At 47.5% G+C, this 16,480-nt stretch overlaps 2 protein-coding genes across 4 annotated transcripts in view; one reads left to right on the forward strand and one right to left on the reverse strand.

The window, feature by feature from the left end:
• Positions 1-7,640, reverse strand: part of TRMT44 (tRNA methyltransferase 44 homolog) — a 32,742-nt gene extending 25,102 nt beyond the window's left edge. For both annotated transcript variants that reach the window (XM_059721541.1, XM_059721540.1), the window contains exon 1: positions 7,313-7,640. In XM_059721541.1, coding sequence (XP_059577524.1) covers positions 7,313-7,640 — 328 coding nt within the window. The remainder of the gene's footprint in view (positions 1-7,312) is intronic.
• Positions 7,624-16,480, forward strand: part of LOC102569403 (peroxisomal acyl-coenzyme A oxidase 3) — an 83,311-nt gene continuing 74,454 nt past the window's right edge. For both annotated transcript variants that reach the window (XM_059721538.1, XM_059721539.1), the window contains exon 1: positions 7,624-7,735. In XM_059721538.1, the coding sequence (XP_059577521.1) occupies positions 7,639-7,735 (97 nt within the window). In that variant the 5' untranslated portion in view covers positions 7,624-7,638. The remainder of the gene's footprint in view (positions 7,736-16,480) is intronic.

Consider the following 16,480-nt stretch of genomic DNA (forward strand, 5'->3'; position numbering starts at 1 on the left):
AGCACAGGTTTGTTGCAGATAGGTCACCTGGTTGTAAAAGGAAATAAGATTGGTCAAGCAAGACCTATCACCTGGACAAGGGAGAAGAGATTGAGGTCATATATCTTGACTTTAAAAAAGCCTTCGATCCGGTATCCCATGATCACCTCTTAGCAAAACTGACCAACTGCAGCCTCGGCTTCACCACGATCCGCTGGCTGAGAAATTGGCACCTTGGTCAGACCCAGAGGGTGGTGGTCAACGGAAGTCCATCGTCATGGTGCACTGTGACCAGTGAGGTCCCTCAAGGCTCTGTCCTTGGGCCAACACTATTCAACATCTTCATTAATGATGTGGGCATTGGTATCAGAAGTGGACTGACCAAGTTCGCCGATGACACCAAACTTTGGGGTAAAGCGTCCTCACCTGAGGACAGGAGGGTGATCCAGGCTGACCCCGACAGGCTCAGGAAATGGGCGGACGAGAAGCTGATGGTGTTTAACACCGAAAAATGCAAGGTTCTCCACCTTGGGAAGAAAAACCCACAGCATGCTTATTGGCTTGGCAGTGCTACGCTGGCTAGCACTACGGACGAAAAGTACTTGGGGGGTCATGACTGACCACAAGATGAACATGAGCCTTCAATGTGATGCTGCTGTTAGTAAAGCGAGCAAACCGCTGGCTTGCATCCATAGATGCTTCTCAAGCAAATCCCAGGACATCATTCTCCTGTTGTACTCTGCAGCTGGAGTACTGCATCCAGTTTTGGGCTCCACAATTCAAAAAGGATGTGGAAAAGGTTGAGAGAGTCCAGAGAAGAGCCAGCTGCATGACCAGAGGTCAGGAAAACAGACCTTATGATGAGAGGCTGAGAGCTATGGGACTCTTCAGCCTAGAAAAGTGTAGGCTCAATGTGATCTGGTAGCCGCCTATAAGTTTATCAGGGATGCTCACCAGGATCTGGGGGAACGTCTGTTCACCAGAGCACCCCAAGGGATGACAAGGTCAAATGGCCACAAACTCCTCCATAACCATTTCAGGCTGGACATAAGAAAGAACTTCTTTACTGTCCAAGCCCCCAAGGTTTGGAATAGACTGCCGCCAGAGCTGGTTCAAGCACCTACTTTGAACATCTTCAAGAGACATTTGGATGTTTATCTTGCTGGGATCCTATGACCCCTTCCAATTTCCTGCCCCTGGGGTAGGGGGTTGGACTCGATGATCTTCCGAGGTCCCTTCCAGCCCTAATGTCTGAAATCTATGAAAAAAACCCTTAACACGTGATTACTCCCATTGAAGTTAATCCTTCGTAATAAGGGTGCACCAATATATAAATCTTATCCGATACTGATAGCCAATGATTAACTAACCGTATCGGCTGATGCTGATCCAATAACCTATATTTAGTAATGGTGCAAGGCATTTTAAACTACTGGCATAAATAAATCTTTTTTTGTTTGATTTGCATTTAACCACACACATACACACACGCCTCCTGCCTGCTTTGGCCCTCGATGAGGAAGGTGGTGACTGCCTTATTCCTACACAAGTCACCCCTTCGCCCACAGCTCCTATCCACAACCCTGTTTCCGCACCCTCTGTGCTGTGTAAATTGAGGTAAAGAAGGAACAGGCCTGTGCTGAACAGCATTGCACAATCCAAGACACCTTCCAAGTCCACAAAACATCTGGTTCAGTCCAGTTCCAAAAGTTTCAGTGAAACAAAGACATTTAAATTAAACTCACAGGAGATCACTTATTAGAATATTAGAAGCAGCCATTTATAAAATTGGGTAAAGGCTGGAGGAAAATAAGGAGAACTCAGCAAATTCAAGAAGACTTGCTGCTAATCTACATGCTATCCTCCTCCCACCTCTTGAGTCTCCCCAGTGGGTATAGGTGAGAATCCATATTGTGCTGTAACGGGTGAAAATAATGGGTAAAATAGGCAGATTTTCTTTTTACAGTTTCACTTCTACAGTAGTACTAAGTGCAATGAGTAATACTAAATGAGCAAGGGCCCAAGGGGTGACTAAATGAGCAGTACTGTAGTGACTGCATTGACTTCTTTTGTTCAGGAGGATCCATCCTCAACATACAGGATTCTGACTATCCATCTTCAACACCATCAACACTGTCTACAATTACAGAGTTATCTGCTAATGATACCCATGTTCCAGTAAAATGCATAGTATATCACCTGTAGCAAAAAGAAAAAATCTCCATCATCCAGAAACAACCACAGATATATTTGTAATAAGAATCAGCAGATTAAGCAAGAGGTAACTGATGAAAAAATTGCTTGGTTTGTTTATGCAACAAACACTCCTTTCCATATGGCTGAGACCACACATTTCATTGACATGGTTCAGTCACTTGAACCAGGATACGGTTCAGCCAACAGAGCAGATACAGCAGCAGATAATTGCTGGATAAAGTGTATGAGAAAGAAATTGAACAGCGTGCAAAGAGTCTAGAGGGGAAAACTGTTAACCCAAGTCTTGATGGGCGGAGCAATATCCACAATGATCCAGCAATATGTGCTTTTGACAACAGAAGAAGGGACTGTCTTTCTTACAGAAACAACTGATACATCAGAACATGCACACAGCAGAATACTTACAAGCAGCAGCAGTAAATGTATAACAAACTGTGAAAACAAATCAAATGTCTAGTACACAGCTGTCAGAGAGAATGCTGCAAATGTATCAAAAAATTATAAGAAATCTAGAAGAAAATGAAGAAAGCCCCAAACTAATGGCAGCACTCATTTGATGCACCTCTTAGCCAAAGACTTCAGTGCTTCAGAAATAAAGGCTACTGTTGTTGAAATTGCAAAATACATCCAGAACAACTACTTGGCAGCAGCTGCTCTGAAGAAAGCAGGAGGAACCAACCTAACTCTCCCACAAGACATGTGATGGAACTCAGTAGTGGACTGTTTTGAGCAACTTATTGAGAATGGGCCTAATCTGATCACAATTTGTGAACAAAGTCATGACAAAACTGACCTGTCATAGCCAAAGTTCTCAATGTTGAGCTAAAGAGAAACGTAGAATGTCTGCTGACTATCCTGAAGGCTATTTCCGTAGCCTTATACAAAGTGCAGGGAAATCATTGTTTTATTGCTGATGCTGTTGAAATTTGGAAGGAACCAAGTAAGACCGTGAAAAAAAAATGCAGTGACAGAGTTAAATTACAAGCATTAAAAAAAATGAATGTATCAAGCACTATCTCTAGCTCCTTTTCTTGCCAATATTCTCAATACTTGGTACCAGGTTAATCTTTAACTGCTGAAGAAGAGGAGTTGGCTATAAAATGGGCATCATTCCTCCAGAATACCAACTATAATAAATTACAGGGCTAAAGTTGAACCATTCAAGAAATATATGTTTGCTGATGAGGTTTTAAAGAAAGTCACCCCAGTGAACTGGCAGAAGTCTCTTAAGCACCTGGATCTATCAGAGACTACTGAAGTGACAATCCAGCTTTTAACAGCACTATTTTCTTCTGCAGGTGTAGAAAGAATATTATCTTCCTTTGGACTAATTTATTCTAAATTGAGAAGCCGCTTGGGAACTGATAAAGCAGGAAAGCTCCTCTTCCTGTTTATTCATAGACTGGAAAAGAAAGCTGAAGACCAAATTTGCTGCATAAACCAGTATTTTAAGTCTCTCATGCTGACCTGGCTGAAATAATCTATTTAACTTTTTTTTAAAAACACATTTCACATTTATAACTAAAATAGTTAACAATTCAGAAATGCATATATTTGCTTTGTTAAAATAATTATACGCTTGTTGTTGAAGAAAAATATCCAAAATACATAAGCTTGTTGTTTTAGTTAAATAAAACAATTTAAGCATCTCTTGTTTTTGGTGATGGTTAATGTTGTCCTTCTCTTACTACAGCATGGCAAACATATTCCCCAAATATCCGAGATTAATCTAGTGAAGTGGAGATAGTTCACCTCCCAGTGACTTCACAAGTACCAGTTTCATTTAGCTTTGGTAAATAAAATAACCAAATGATGATTCATTACATAATTAATGAATTTATTAATGAATAGCTAATTCCTACATAACTTAAAAGTGTTCTACCTTCAAATTTCCTGTCAATGAAAAAAACAAAAAAACAAAAGGGAAAAAAACATAACCTGCATCATAAAAGATAATTCTCACATGCTACTGATCTTACAAATCCTAATATATTCCATAAGCCTTTTTAATGTCACCTATAAAATGCTTAGTGAGTACTATATGTTATTACTATAAACCAATTATTACTGATGCTCCTGAGGTACACAGGCTTGTTAGTTGGTAAATAAGAATAACTAGTCTAGTGGTGCTCAACTGCTCACTTGCAGACCAGATCCAGCTCACACAGTTGTATCATGTGGCCTGTGGGGCTCCTTATGGGTCCAGGAATTTTGCAGTGAAGAAGCAGGAGCAGCATTAATTCCTCCCACATTCTCAGCAATAAGGGTGCACCGAAAGAGATTTTTTGGGTTGATACCGATGGCTGATTTTTAACAAGCCATATCGGCCAATACTGATCCGATTACCAATATGTGGCTTGGCACCTTGGAGACCAGTGTCCAGCTGGTAAATCTGTTCTGGGGGAAGGGATGAGGGGGAAGGGAAAGGGTGTAGGGGGGCAGATCGAGGCTGCTGTGGTGAGGGAGGGAGTGAGTGAGGCCAGAGCAGGAGTAGGTGCAGAGGCAGGTGCTACCCAGCCGGGGCAGGATGGGGCTCAGGGAGAGGGGGAGCTCCTGCGGCTGCATGCACCCCGGGAAGGCATGGGGGCATGTGCCTCCCAGATCTGTGCGTAGGGTGAGGGCAGGCTGCTTCTCAGGGCTGGGGCCGGTGCTGGGCTCTTCCCGGGAGGGGGGCTCAGTCAGGCTGAGCTTGGGGAGGGCAGCAGTAGTGCTGGGAGGGGCTACAGCAAATTTTGGGGTGGCTTCAGTGCCCCCATAGCTCGCCTCCCAGTGCTGCTGCCTGCCTTGGGCACAGCCCAGCCTCCTCCTGCCCCCTGCCAGGACAGCCTGGCCCCAGCCCACATGTACCAGGGCACTTCTACTCAGCAACTGACTGCTACCACTGCCCTGCCGCCAAAGTTCTGAACCTGTGGGGACATGGCCAGATTGTGCCAGTTTGCGCTCACTCCATTGCCAGATCCAGTGCACAGGGTCGCACCAGTGTACCGGACCAAACCCCCATGGGATCCAACCTGTGGGCTCACCTTGTACCACACATCCAGCCCATAGGGCCTCAGAGGTACACCAGTAACCCTAGGCAATGTTTAACTATGGTCTTCCTTCTCTACACTCTTCTGACTGTAGCAGTACAGAGTAAATCAACAAAAGTTACTTTGTCAACATCCACTTGTAAATATTTTCTATCAACTTTCATGAAGGCAAAACATGCCAACAAAACAATGACATTACAAGGCTCCAGATCAGGCACGCTGTGGCCAAGGTAGAGTATTCAAGACCTACTCCTTCACTCCTCATTCAATCCAACTTGCCTAAAGACAGCAATGGGAATCCTAAGTGAGATAAGAATGCCTGATCTATAGATCTGGTCACCATAACTTTGATTACTTTAGTTCATCTTTAACCAATCTCCTATCAGATCCCATTATAAGCTTATTTCAAGCTAGATTTTCCAAAATAATCTCTTTTTTTTTTTTACTCCTAAAACAAAAGTCTACCAAGCTAATCCATAAGACTAGTAGTCCACAGGGGAAGTTTTCAAACAGACAGACATAGGACAGCTGATTAATTAATAAAAATGTGAAATGGTCGATAGCCTTTCCCCATCCACCCAAGCCATTGTTTAAACTGCAAATTACACTTTAAATGGATTTCAATAAATTACTAAGAAACCATTCCAAAGTAGCCATTCCCAAATCAATGTGAATAGCTTAGATAAGGGTTGTTGGTTGTAGCTGTGTTGGTCTAAGGACATAGGCAGGCTAGTTTCTTTGGGTAAATGTGACATCTTTTATTACACCAACTAAATAGTTGGAAAAAATGTTCCTTGCAAGCTTTCTGGCATAAGCACCCTTCTTCCCTATGCCCAAAGAAGGATTTTTTTTTGCCCAAAATTTTGCAAAGAACATTTTTTCCAACTCTTTAGTTGGTCTAATAAAATATATCACATTTACTCAAGGGACCTAGCGTAGATAAGTTAACTTATTTGCTTATTTCAAATCTGTCCATCAATATAACCCATAGTCATTCATAGCCACGTGTATTTCTGTCCCTCGACAGCATCCAGAAAAGTGTTACCCTGCCTGTCTGACCTCTGCCGCTGTTCTCTGGCCTGGGCTCAGCCCAGAGAAGAGCAGCAGCCAGGTGACAAGGGGAAAGACAGGTGGGCAGCCACAAGCAAGGGGGAGGAAACCTGAGGGGAACCGAAGAAAAAGCTTGGAATGGAGCCGGGGGGGGGGGGAATGGAGGGGAGATTCTTACCTTTCAGTCCTCCAGGAACTCGCCTGCCTGGATGCGCAACTGCTCCGAAATGGAGGTAATGCTAACACCTGCCATTTAAGTGGCTCATGCAGACCTGTGTGACCAGGCCGGGTTCACATTTGAAAAGCAGTCGATGGGACTGTGAAGGGGGAACTCCCTGACTAGGAGCAGTGGAGGGAGGACAGTGCTGCGGGTGGACAAAGCGAAGGGAGAAGTCTTTCTAGCTTGCTCCTGCAGCCATGAACAACGCGTGTCCCCAGAGGCTGGGGGGACATGGCGACTGCCCACAGGCGATGGCAGGAGTGTCAGTGGCATGGCAGCAGCGAGCGGGGACTGCCTGCAGGCAGCTGTGGCAATGTCGGCAGCAAGAGCAGGGACCATGCACAGGCAGCCACAGCAGGGTGGCGCACGGGGACTGGCCGCAGTCGCTGTCTACTCTGTTGGTGGCGGCAAGCGGGGACCATGTGCAGCCGTGTCTCCAACAAAGCGAGAGCAGCAACCGCGTGCAAAAATTGGCGGCAGCTGCCAATCTCATGGGAGGGGGGGGCACGTGCCTCCCTGTGCCCCACCTTATGTGTTGCCTATGCCTGCAGCCATACAGCAAACTCGGGGGCATCCGAACCCCAAGTCTCCAGGCTTGGGCCCGCACACAGGACGCCCACCAAAGGATCTGGAAGCCAGGGAGGATGCTTGCCAGGCGGTAGCAGATCCTGAATGACTCGCGGGTTTGGGTTCGAGGTGGGCGCTGACAGAAACAACTTCTCTCATTAAAACAAAATAAATAGAAAAGGGCGGCGGGAGGGGAGGGCGGCAGAGCTGCAGCAGGGAGCGCCAAGCAGCCCCCCGGGGCCCCACTCACCTTTGAGCACGAGCTCGGTGCGGGGCGCGGCGCGGGCGCGGGCCTTGGGCAGCAGGGTGCGGAGCGCGGCGGGCCGGGCCGGGCCGGGCCAGGCGCCGAGGAAGGGCGGCAGAGGCCCGGGCTGGCGCAGCGCGCTCCAGGCCGCCGCCAGCGCCGCGGGGCCCGCGCCGTCCGCCGGGGGCAGCACGCCCTCCGCGCCCAGCAGGCAGCCGCACAGCCGCCGGTTCAGCACGTGCGGCTTCTCCAGCCACACGCCCGCCGCCGCCCAGAAACCGCCAGGCAGCCGCGAGCCACAGTCCTGCAGCCACACCTCCCCGGCCACCGCCATGGCCCGGCCTGGCCCCGCCCCCTCACGTCTATTTCCGGGGCGGGGCGTCGCCGTTTCCCCTAGCACTTCCTGCAGCTGCCGCCGTCGCCGGGCAGGTGAGCGCAGAGCAGGGCCTGGGAGATTGGAGGCGTTGGGCCCCTCCCTCCTCCAACGGTCGCTGACGGGTCGCTCGCTGCGGGGCATGCGCCCCCGACTGAGGTGGCACCAGTCGCCCGTGGGTCGGGCACCTCCCCCGCCCCGCACGCCGAGGGCAGGGGCAGCCGGGCGGGAGTGCAGGCGCCAGCAGGGCTGGAGGGCAGGGGGGACCGTGTTTGGGGGGTGAGGAGCTGCTCAGGGCCACAAAGCAGAGGGGGCCCTCTGCCCTTGGTGAGCGAAGGGGGCAGGGGGATTTTCCACAGTAAAAAAAAAAAAATTAAAAAAAATAAACACCGAAGTATGTAGGTCTTTACAGTTAGTTTTATTATAATGATTATAATAAAGCCACTGACAGGCTTCCAAACTGCTTTAAAGTTGTGTTCAACTGATACTGCTATATATATAGATATAGATATATATATCTATAGATATATTAGTGGTGTTTTATTTTAATTGCAGAGAAACGCCGATTTGTGGGGGTTTCAATCGCAGAGCGATGGATTTTTGTCAGGGGTGTAGGTTGTAGCCTTGTTGACCCAAGGACGCTGGCAGACAAAGTTCTTTGGGTAAATGTGATGTCTTTTGTTAAACCAACTCAGATAGCTGGAAAGAGAGTTTGGGATTGTTTTAACACAGACAACCGGGATCCCTGTTGTAGGCTGCTTGCTGTTTTCCTCTTAAGCTATGGGTACTGTGGGGAGTCCCTCTCCCCTCCTCCTAGGTCCTCCCTGCTTCCTTCTGGTTCCTTCTGGGGCACCCGCAGCTTCCCTTCACCCCTCCCTGCAACACTGCCCAGCCCCAGGCTAAAGGATAGGTGGTTATCGCAGCATTTGTCAGTTAAATGTTTAACCTTTCACATCCCTAAAGCGAATCTTACTTTGCTTGATCACTTAGTTTATAGGTGAGGGGCCAACCCAGAGAAACAGTGCATTTGGAGAAAAATTATACAGATAAAGACAAAAAAATTGAAAAGTCTGAATGAAAAAAGTTGTGTAGGGGAAGGTAAAGCATAAAATGAAATGGTCAGAAGGGGAAAAAGCAAAGAAGATGGGACATGATTTTAAATATGGAGTTAGCTTTAGATGTCTCTCTATAGCTATGACCTGATAGCACTGATGTGACTATGAGGGACAGTGTATATTTACACGCACAGAAATTGCGAAACGGGTGATACCTTTCCCAGAGTTTCCTGTCCAATTGGAAACTATAGTTTGTCTTTCTTGGCTTCCGGACAACTAAAGTATATATGTTTAGGTCCTGTCCCACCTTGCCTCCTCCATGTTACTAATTCTTATTATTTTCATCTTGAGTCTTACTATACTTACAATTTTTTTCTGAAAATTTCACCTCAAGTGGGAAGCAAAGGTGTTTTGGTTATGGTGTACTTCTTTCTTTTATTTCTTTTTCTGTTGTTTGGTTTGGTTTGGGGGTTTTTTTTGGTTGTTGTATAAGACAGCTAAGTTTTTAACCCTTACAGCTGCAGAGAAAAATGTGCTCTGTGTACTGCAATGAGGACATGAAGAAAGATGGAAATTTACAGGAAAAGCAGATCTGCCTTTGCTACTCTCTCATGGCCTACTGCATGCCCTAAAGATTTTGGAAGTTAGGAATTTGAGGAGCTGATTGACAGCTCTGGTGATTTTTATATCACTCTCTTTTATTCAGATTTAATCTGAAGCCTATTTCATGGCCCACAGCAGGCAGGTCTTCTTCCTGTTCCCTTCCTTGAAGGTCCCCAGAGCTCTTGTCCCCTGCTCTCTTTTGCATCTGTGATTCTATTGGGAGAGTCCTCCTTCCTCAAGTTTTGATGCAACCTGAATAAGTAATTATAAGAACAAGAACAGGAGCCTCTTTAATTGATGGAGTGGTGAATGAGGAGGGGAACGAAGATCAACATGGTTATCTGTTGTTTTGAATCAAGCTGCTATTAGGTAAACTGTTTAACTTGATGCTGCTTTCTCTTAGGTCAGCCAGCCGGAGTCATTCAGGCCCAGGCTCCGTGGCTCATTAACTGTTTCTGTGTTAATAAGCTTGTTGGCCTTTGGTCCATAAATTTCTTCAGCTCTGAATCTAGCACTTGGCTCATAAACCAAAAGGATTCAGATTATTATGTGCCAGATTTATGTCCTGTCTCTGAAGCAGATCCTTTCCTAGTGAAACCTTTCATAGCTCTGCTCACTTACGTGTTATAGCTTCATTCATTTCAGTGGTGTTATGATAATTTGTATTAGCAGGGAATCTGCACTCCAAGCCTGACTGTCACTTGTGGACACACAACTGGAGTAAAGGTTATATAGTGCTTCCCTCTGGTTTTCCCTAGTTTCCCCACTACCTGCAGTTGCAGCCTCAGGGATGGGTATATCAAGTAGGATTAGTAACCTGAAGAGGAAATGGAGATAGAGTTGATGGGCTGTGGAAGCCAAGTGTCATGCACCTAGGAAGGTATGCAACACCAGATGTTTCCCCTCAAGGAGAACATCCCTCAAGGAGGTATGCTCTCAAGGAGTCTAGGACTTGAACTTGGATCTACCATGTGGTAGACAGAAACACTGCCACACAGCCACCAGTGCTGTACACTCAGTGGTACACCTCTACCTAATAGAATCCTATGAACTTTGACTTTAAATGAGTCCTTTTAAAAAAAAAAAAAAAAAAAAAGAGTAGTGCTTATCAGCAGGTATCCTAGTTTTCGCTGATAAAAAATTGCAAATTCTCTAATTAAAATCGCCCCAAAATCCATGTTTTTCCACAATTAAAATAAAACACCACTATATATAGGTATCAGTTGAACACAATGTTTAGTGATATATTTACAATGTTAAAGCCACTTGAAAGCCTACCAGTGCCTCAATCACTATAATAAAATTAATTCTAAATACCTGTAAATATTGGCATTTGATATTAAGTTTTTTATCATGGGAAATCGGAGCTCCTGCTGCCTGCTTCATTCACCAGGATGCAGGTCCAGTTGCAGTTGTCCCCTCTCCTCCATCCCGCACGGTTTTTTGATACTGAGCAGCCAGTGCCCTGCCCATGCCATTGCCCCTCACTGCTGACCAAAGCCCCCTAGTGCTGCTGGTGCAGCTTACTTCCCACCCACAGCCCCCTGGGCCCTGCTGTTGCCCCTCACTCCCCACCCACAGCCCCCTGGCCCTGTTGGTGCCCTTCATTTCCCACCCAACCCCCACAACCCTTCCATCATTCCCCCTCACTCCTTAACCAATCCTCCCCCCCCCCCCCGCTGGTGCTTCTCACTCCCCACCTACTGCCCCCCAACCCTAGTGGAGGGTCCCCCAGCTGCCAGGGGTATAGGGCCAGGGACCTGGGTATGAGACCCCTTACCCCATGCAGCAGCTCCCAAGCCCTGGCTGCTGCCTGTGGGAAGCAGCTGCTGCTACAGCAGAGCAGAATGTGGAGCCTGGCTCCCCCCTCCCCCATGGGTGACATGGCCGGAGTAGAGCCCATGCGGGGTAGGTCATGGATGCAAGCTGCCCGCTATGGGCTCGGGATGTTACACAAATTGCCAATTGCTCAAATCACGAGCGAGAACTTATAAGGGGGAATAAGGTAAAATGCCGCGTTTATTGATTACATGAATTAGACATAGAGGTTCAGACACACCACTCATATAGATGCACACAGATCATCATGCACAACACTTGCACACAGGTATACACAAACACAAAACAACCATTCCATTCAAACATTATAAATGCAGATAGCAGGTAGGATGGTTATTATGAGAGAAAGATCCTGTAGATAACAGCTTGGAGTGGGGTGAAACAGATGAATCTGTGCTCTGACGAAACAGCAGTTGAGAGAGCCTTGCCCAACTTGGCATTCTCAAAGTTCTCTTCTATAGGGGTTGGTGTCCTTTGTTTCAGTGCTTTGGGGTTTTTCCTTACATAGCTTCTGTTTTTGCAGTTGTTCTTTTCCCTCTTCAGCTTATTTCAGCCCAAGGTCATTTTGGTCGTCAAAGTTGGTATCTTAGCCTTGGAGTGTCCTTGCTGCCCATCTGGCAGGATCGGCGCGTTCTTTCTCCTCATCTTCTTTGTGCCCTAGGCCTGAAAGGGATTCTTCAGCCATAATTAGTTTACTGACTGATAACTGTGCGGGCCAGGTGTGATCCGGGCCCTTTTCGAACCGCGCGGGCTGTGGCCAGCAGCCCGGGCACGCTGGATCGGAGAAAACGGGCGACGTACTAGAATTAGTCACGGACGCGTAGTGGTTGATTCAAGATTGTTTACTTACACCAAAGATGTTCGCGGTGTAGGCTGGACAGTTTTCCAGGCACAACTCTGATTAAATCCTCGTTTGAGGACTACGACAAGCTCAGGTCTCTCCCACGGAGTGGTTGAGGCTCCATGGATCCTTTTGCGCGCAGGGAGAGGGATACGTCGAGGATTGCGAACGGCGACGGGGAGAGGTTAGAGGCTGATCAGACCTCTGTTGCCTGCTTGAGATGCGCTGGGTCCGGTAGGCTCTGCAGCGCTTAGAGATCTTCACACAGCGTGAAGATCCCTCCTCCTGGTGTTCGTGGAGTCCTCCAACTTGGGCGGAAACCACTCGAGCTTTTTATACGGCTAGCAAGCCAATCACTAGCCGCCACGTGTGAATAATTTCACACGAGCCAATAATGGGGCTCGAATTAGAATACAAATGGTGGGAACTCCTTGCAACGTGCATTTCTTAGCTGCAAAGAAGAAATGCACACTGCAAAGAAAGCTACAAATTGGGCCGGAAGATAATTCAGTGGCGCCAAAGCGCACACAAAACAAAAATCACACCCTTGGGTTGTGACAATAACTTACATTTGGCACCTTGTTGCTTACATAAATCTTCTCTCGTCATTCTCTCACCATTCACCCTTTTACACACACTCATACGTAAAGACTATGCAGAGTTCATTCACTTACATCAAACAGAAAGATGCAAAATGGAGTTTTCAAGTTGCTAATAAGACAAGACTAACATGGTTACATTTCTCTATTATTACACTTTATGTTAACATCAGCTGTATTCGTTCAGTTCAAACTACAGGAGGCTCCTTGCCCTGCTGCTCTCTACCTGGGGCCTCCTTGGCCCACTGGGCAAGACCCAATGCGAAAGGGCAGAGCAGGGCCAGATGGGGAAGCTCTTTGCTGCTTCTGGGAGCTCTGCACTGCCATGATGAGGCACCCCTTGCACACCCAGCAGCAGCTCCATACCACCACCCCTGCTTCTGCTGGGCGTGCAGGGGGATGCTTCACCATGGTGGCATGGGGCTCACAGCGGCAACACTGAGTTTCCCTGCCCTGCTTTGTCCTACCACACTAGGTCTTATCTGCTGGTCCACAGAGGCCCTGCAGGGAGGATAGCAGGGCAGGGAGCCCAAGCTTGCAGTGGGCAGCCCTGCCCCACACACAAATTTGGGGGGGCACATGCTTCCCATGCCACCCCCTGTGAGTGTGCAGTGGTGGGAGCCAGTTCCCCCCACCACCCGCCAACCCCCGAAAAAGCTGCCCACGGCCCCATCCCACTCCCTGCTTGGCCCTACAGCCACACATGGCCCTGGGTCCCAAACCCCACACACTACCCTGATTGGGCAGCAGCCCCAGCCCTACTTAACTCCCTTCCTCCCTCACTATGGTGGCCTCAATCTCCCCCTCCCCCCCTCCCCCACCACGACAGACTTAATTATGGGAAGCTGTTCTCCAGGGTACTTGGCAGCCATGCACATGTGTAGATGTGCACATGCACAAGGCATCTCCTCCCTGACCACCTTCCTCCCGCTCCATCCCCTAGCAGGCTGGAACTCTGCTAGCCTGCAGGGGGAAACCCACCATTTCTCACATTTTTCTCCTTAAAATGAGAAAATCCAGGTTTTGCCACATTTTTCCATAGTGAACAGAAAACCTGGATTCCTGTTTATCAGGTATAGAGCACTACATGTTACAGCTCTGTTTGTACAGGCCTGTCCAATGCAAGAAGCCATATTCGATTTGGATTCGGCCTGGATCGGGGACAGCGATTCAATTAGTTGATTCGGATTGCTGTCTCTGATTCAGTTTGGCCGAATCTGAAAATATTTGGCCGTAGACACAGCTTTAAATGTTTTTTCTACATACCTCGAGGTACTAGGTGCAGCTTGTGAACGCTGCGATGCTGGGGCAGATGGAGCATCGTACAGGCATGGGCGGAGCACGCCGCATGCTTGGCAGCAAACCCAGAAGTGGACCAGAAGTACTTCTGGTCCACTTCCAGGTCTGCTGGGAAGCGTGCGGGGGGCCTCCCGTGTCCCCTCCCCCAGCTCGGCGATTGGCTGAAGGGAGACCCCAGGTGCTCCCCACCCCCCAGACTCAGGAGGCACCATTTACCAAGTTGGAGGGGCCTGTGAGGGAGCCCCTCCCCCGTGCACTCCCCGGTGGACCTGGAAGTAGACCAGAAATGCTTCTGGTCCACTTCCAGGTTTGCTGCTGAGCACGCTGGGGACCCCCCTCCCCCTGTGCTTCTGAGAGACACTCCATGCACCCCAGCATCACAGCATTCACAAGCTGCCTGGTACCTTGAAATACATATAGGGTCAGCGAGGACCTAGTCTGGGAACTTATGGAGGGACTAGATGTGTTCTAATCAGCAGGTCCTGATGATCTCCACCCCAGAGCGCTGAGGGAACTGGCAGAGGTCATTGCAGGACCCCTGGCACAGCTTTACGAGCACTTGTGGTCCTCTGGTGAGGTGCCTGACAACTGGAAAAGGGCCAATGTGGTCCCCACTTTCAAAAAAGGGAGGAAAGAGGACCCAAAAAACTATAGGCCTGTTAGTCTTACCTTGGTCCTGGGGAAGCTCTTTGCGAAAATTATCCAGGAGCACATCTGCGAGGGGCCAGCAGGGGAGTTTATGCTTAGGGGCAATTAACACGGGTTCATTAGAGGCAGGTCCTGTCAGACCAACCTGGTGGCCTTCTCTGACCAGCTCACAAAAGCCTTGGACGCAGGTGTCGCGGTGAATGTAGTCTTCCTGGACTTTAGCAAGGCCTTCGACACTGTCTCTCACCCCATCCTCATTAAAAAATTAGGTGTCTGTGGTGTACATGCCTACACAGTCAGATGGGTTGCAAATTGGCTGGAGGGCCGCACCCAGAGAGTGGTGGTGGACGAGTCATTTTCGACCTGGAGGGATGTGGGCAGTGGGGTTCCCCAGGGCTCGGTCCTCGGGCCCACACTGTTCAACATCTTCATCAGCGATTTGGATGAGGGGGTGAAAAGCACCTTGTTCAAGTTCACAGATGACACTAAGATGTGGGGAGAAGTGAGCACGCTAGAAGAGAGGGACAGGCTACAGCTAGATCTCGACAGGTTACAGAGGTGGGCGGATGAGAATAGGATGGGTTTCAATATGGACAAATGCAAGGTGTTGCACCTGGGGAGGAAGAACCAGCAGCATACCTACAGGCTGGGGAACTTCTTTCTCATCAGCAGAGAGGCAGAAAGGGATCTTGGAGTCATTGATTCCAAAATGAACATGGGCCACCAATGTGGGGACGCGGTCAGGAAGGTAACCGCACCTTGCCATGCATCCACAGATGCATCACGAGCAGGTCCAAGGAGGTGATCCTCCCCCTCTATGCGACACTGGTCAGGCCGCAGTTGGAGTACTGCATCCAGTTCTGGGCACCGCACTTCAAGGTCCCTTCTGACCCTACCAACTATGAAACTGTAGAAAAAACATTTAAAGCTGTGTCTCTGTCTGAATCCCCAAATCAATTCAGAGAAATTAAGGGTCTCCTGATTTGATTCGGATTTGGAGATTGGGCCACCAAATCAGGCTGAATTGAATCGAGGATTGAAGCTTCGCACAGCCCTACTGTCTAGCTACACTGAGATTAAGGCTGGTATTAGTGAGATTTCACATTGTGTTACAAGCACCGTATAGAAAATTATTGCTTCTAAAAGAAATGATAGTTAAGATGAGTTTGAAATCCAGACCCTGGACTTTTGACACTTTACTGATTATATGAGATAAGTTTTTTGGACTATGAACAGAGCAAAAGGGGTGAGTACAGACAAAGTCCTTGTTTGCAGACAAAATGCTAATGTGCATTAGCTTATATATAAAACTATCTTTTGTAGCAGTTTATTGTAGTGAGGGAAAAGGAAATACCAAAGACCTGTAAGCTACAGACTGGTATTTATTTAATTTATTTAAGAATTTGTAACAGTCCTCCATTACCTCCACATCTGGGTGGGTTACCTCAGTTAAAAAACATTAACTGAGATAACCTATATTCAACTATCAGACTTAGTAATAAAATCTCTTTTCTGAGCCAAATGGTCTAGATGCATTAGTACAAAGTAGCATAATTTACTAGATATATTACAAATGTTAGAAAAGTACATTTTGATGGAAAAAGGTTTATCTTTTAACTGGGAAATTCTTTTATGTATACATAGAACCAGGGAGCAGATAGATTGGTAGTGAAAAGGGAATATTGTATCATTTTCTTTAAAATAAATCACTTAATACATATGAAGTTTCAGCCCCAAAGAGGGGTTTCTGCAAAGAGTTATGAGCAAAAGGAAAAGCAGGATTCTGAATAGTAATGTATTCTTAACTTTAACTAAGTCATCACTCCATTTTGTTGTGTTCAGTTATCTGGACCCAGGTTCAGACAATCAGAGTAACAACTTATAGATTTTTAGTGAAAATTGAACCCATAGTTTGCT

The sequence above is a fragment of the Alligator mississippiensis genome, chromosome 2 (genome assembly GCF_030867095.1).
Source record: "Alligator mississippiensis isolate rAllMis1 chromosome 2, rAllMis1, whole genome shotgun sequence".
In the NCBI taxonomy this organism is placed as follows: domain Eukaryota; kingdom Metazoa; phylum Chordata; order Crocodylia; family Alligatoridae; genus Alligator; species Alligator mississippiensis.